We start from the raw sequence: 3,426 nt of genomic DNA on the forward strand, positions 1-3,426 counted from the left end.
GGAAGTCACATCCGATGTCTCAACATCAGGGAACCAGAATGAGTAAACATCAGAAGAAGAAATTTCAAAGATGGAGATGTCATTACTGTGGGAGATTCGGTCACATAAAACCCTTTTGCTACAGGCTGCATGGTTATCCAAACCAGATTTCTCAGGGAAGACCTAAGAAGAAGGGGTCCAAGCACAACGCCCCCATTAAGAAACAAAAATGGGCTGCGAATCAGACACCTCATGTCAAACCAAAGCAGCAGACATCTGAGCTTAATCTCTCCCATGAGAATCAACAATGTGTTGCTAAACTAGCTCACACTTCTCCCAGGGCACCTACCAGACACGACTGGTACTTTGATAGTGGCTGCTCAAGGCATATGACTGGGATGAGCAACCTATTGGGGAATCCACAACCCTCTACCATCAGATGTGTGAAGTTTGGTGATGGAGCTAAAGGAGAAGTACAGGGTGTTGGTGAACTGGATTATCCTGAAGCTCCAATACTGAGCAATGTACTGTTGGTAAAAGGACTGACTGCAAATCTCATAAGCATAAGTTAGCTATGTGACCAAGGATTCAAGGTGGAATTCACTAAGGGAGGATGTGTAGTGTTGAATGGGTGCAATCAGGAAGTGATGAGAGGAGACAGATCCAAAGATAACTGCTATCTATGGAAATCTAAAGACTCAGGCCACTTTCCCAAGTGCTCCTTAGCCAAGGGAGATCAGGAAGGGAAGCTGGGACATGGAAGACTTGATCAACTTCATGTAAAAGGAATGAAGAAGAGAATTTCCAAGGGAACTATGAGAGGAGTCCCATATCTGTCTTTAGATAAAAAGACAGACTGTGGAAAATGTCGGATTGAAGGTTATGAGCCAGTGGCACCTATTGGTCATGATATGACAGCAAGGGAGAAACAGATGGGTGTACTATTGTCATCTGCAGAAACCAAATACCTAGCCTCTGGTAGCTGGTGGTCAACCCCAGTATGGAGGAACCTGATGTAGACTGAGTACAATGTCACCCAGAATGTCATGACATTGTACGTTAATCAGTTTGAAAATAGTAAGGGCAAAGAGGGAATGTATACGTCTGATAAGTTATAGCAACTAATGAAGTTAGTTAGCTACTGTTTAGTAAGTCAAATTATTAAACAACAAATAGTGTGCTCTGAGTGGTCAAAAACTAATAGACCTTACTCTTGCAACAAGCGTTTCACATTCCGTCGCTTCAACTCTCATTCGGGCAAACCTTCTTCCAAAGAAATGGTTCGACTAACCTCTGAGATATTCAGCATGGCTCACCAATCCGATTCCACCTCCTACACTACTATGTCCGATTCCCCTAGCACGGAGTCCTGCAACCCTAACCGGGAGGAGATTGGTGTTGACGCTGCAACATCTTCTCATGCAAGAAGACCGAAAGAAACGGTCTCTAGAATCTCCTCAGCTATCGCTCTGGACAAACCATCCAAGGAAGGATCGAGGTATATGCATAATGCCATTGCTTCTATTGTCACTAAGATTCTGTCTGGTGATCAGAATGTTCCTGGGGTTTCCGTTCCCTTGAACACTATCATACCCGATGAGGTTGCATGTCGAGAAACCGCAGTCGTGGTAAGAGAGAATGTGTCTGGAATACCTGAAGAGGGCCCTAAGAACGATAAACCTGTAAACAAGGTGAGAGGTGAGAAGGTCAGTGTCACTCAAGGTGTTGATGACAACCCTAGAACTGAAACAGTTAACCTGGAAGAGTTCTCTGATAATGAACTTTTGGCTTCAGTTATCCCTAGCATAGCCAAGAGGGTTAGGACTGGGAGGGAGAAAAAGACTGTGGTGCAGAGGTCCCCAACCAAGGAGGTCGATGAGACAACCTCTCCCAAGCAAGCAGTGACAGAGAGTGCACGCAAAAGAAAAGGGCATGGACCTGCAAAATCTTGGAGCAAAGAGGTGCCCAAGAAAATGAAGACCAAGGCTGCTGTGGTGGAGTCTGACTCGGATGTTCCTTGTGATGTCACAACATCCCTGTCCAAGAAGAAGCCTACCTCTAGCAAGTTGGCTGCTAGTGTTCCAGAGGTACCCATTGACAATGTGTCCTTCCACTTTGCCTCTAGTGTGAACAGGTGGAAGTATGTCTACCACAAGAGACTGGCCTTGGAGAGGGAATTGGCTCAGAATGCCTTGGAGTGCAAGGAGATTGTGGACCTCATTAAAGAGGCAGGGCTAATGAGAATTGTGAATCAGCTTCCAAAGTGCTATGAGACCTTGGTGAAGGAGTTCATTGTTAATCTGTCTGAGGAGTGTGCAGATGGGAAGTCTAGAGAATTTAGAAAAGTCTATGTGCGTGGCAAGTGTGTGACTTTTTCCCCCTCAGTAATTAATCTGTATTTGGGAAGAGCAGATGAAGTGCACCCAGAGCTTGGAGTGACTGACAACAGAATCTGTCAAGTCATCACTGCAAATCAAGTTTGGAAGTGGCCTCTTAAAGGGAAGCTGGTGGCCAGCCAACTCAGTGTGAAATATGCCATGTTACACAAAGTTGGAGCTGCAAACTAGGTCCCTACGAATCACAAGTCAACTGTGTCTGTGATGTTAGGAAAGTTCATCTATGCAGTTGGTACCAAGGCAAAGGTGGACTATGGTACCTACATCTTTGAGCAGACCATGAAACATGCTGGAAGTTTCAGTGTGAAGGGACCTATAGCCTTTCCATCTCTCATTTGTGGCATTGTGTTGAACCAATTCCCAAACATCTTGACAGACAATGACTTTGTGCAAAGAAGAGAGAGTCCACTGGCCTTCAGTTACAAACTATTCCTGGGTAAGCATGTTCCTTACATTGTCATGACACCTGGAGAAACATCCAATGTTGGCAACCATCCAGAAAAAGTTGTTGTCATTGCTGTGCTCAGGGAGACTTGCAAAGAGCTGGAGGCTAGGAAGCACGCATTGGAAAAGCTGATCTCTCAACTGGAGGCGTCTGCTGAGGATACTGATGGAGCAGCTAGGCAAAGTTCTGAGGATGAGAAGGAGACCAGGTCTGATGAGGAGGTTGATGATGAGGCTGAGGAATAAATTTTTTATTCTGTCATTTGTGTGTAATTCTGTCTATTACTTATGGATCTGTAATTTAAAGTGTTGCTTTGGCAACATTTTTGACAAAAAGGGGGAGTAACAGGTGATACCCCAGACAACAGATTGGTCTGTTAAAACAGACTTTCATGACAGATTCAAAGATTCCCTCCCCTGCAGTTGATGTATGTTGAAGTTTTTTCTGTACCTCTGTATGTGTGCTGTGGATGTGTGCTGCAATTAGAAGTTTTTATTTAACTTCTGTATGTGTGCTGTTATGTGAAGTTTTTTTTAACTTCCATGTGTGTAAGTGTGCTGCCACTCTGAGTGTATTAGCTAGATCTATTTCCTGCTAGATGTGTGA

General features: G+C 44.4%; 1 protein-coding gene across 1 annotated transcript; it reads left to right on the top strand.

The window, feature by feature from the left end:
* Positions 1 to 1,286: 1,286 nt before the first annotated feature.
* LOC127136777 (uncharacterized) lies at positions 1,287 to 3,065 on the top strand. The gene is made up of 3 exons (XM_051063298.1): positions 1,287 to 1,940; positions 2,136 to 2,337; positions 2,752 to 3,065. The coding sequence occupies exons 1-3, from the start codon at positions 1,287 to 1,289 to the stop codon at positions 3,063 to 3,065; spliced, it is 1,170 nt and encodes a 389-aa protein (XP_050919255.1).
* Positions 3,066 to 3,426: the final 361 nt, after the last annotated feature.

Source organism: Lathyrus oleraceus, chromosome 4 (genome assembly GCF_024323335.1).
Source record: "Lathyrus oleraceus cultivar Zhongwan6 chromosome 4, CAAS_Psat_ZW6_1.0, whole genome shotgun sequence".
NCBI classification, from domain to species: Eukaryota; Viridiplantae; Streptophyta; class Magnoliopsida; order Fabales; family Fabaceae; genus Lathyrus; species Lathyrus oleraceus.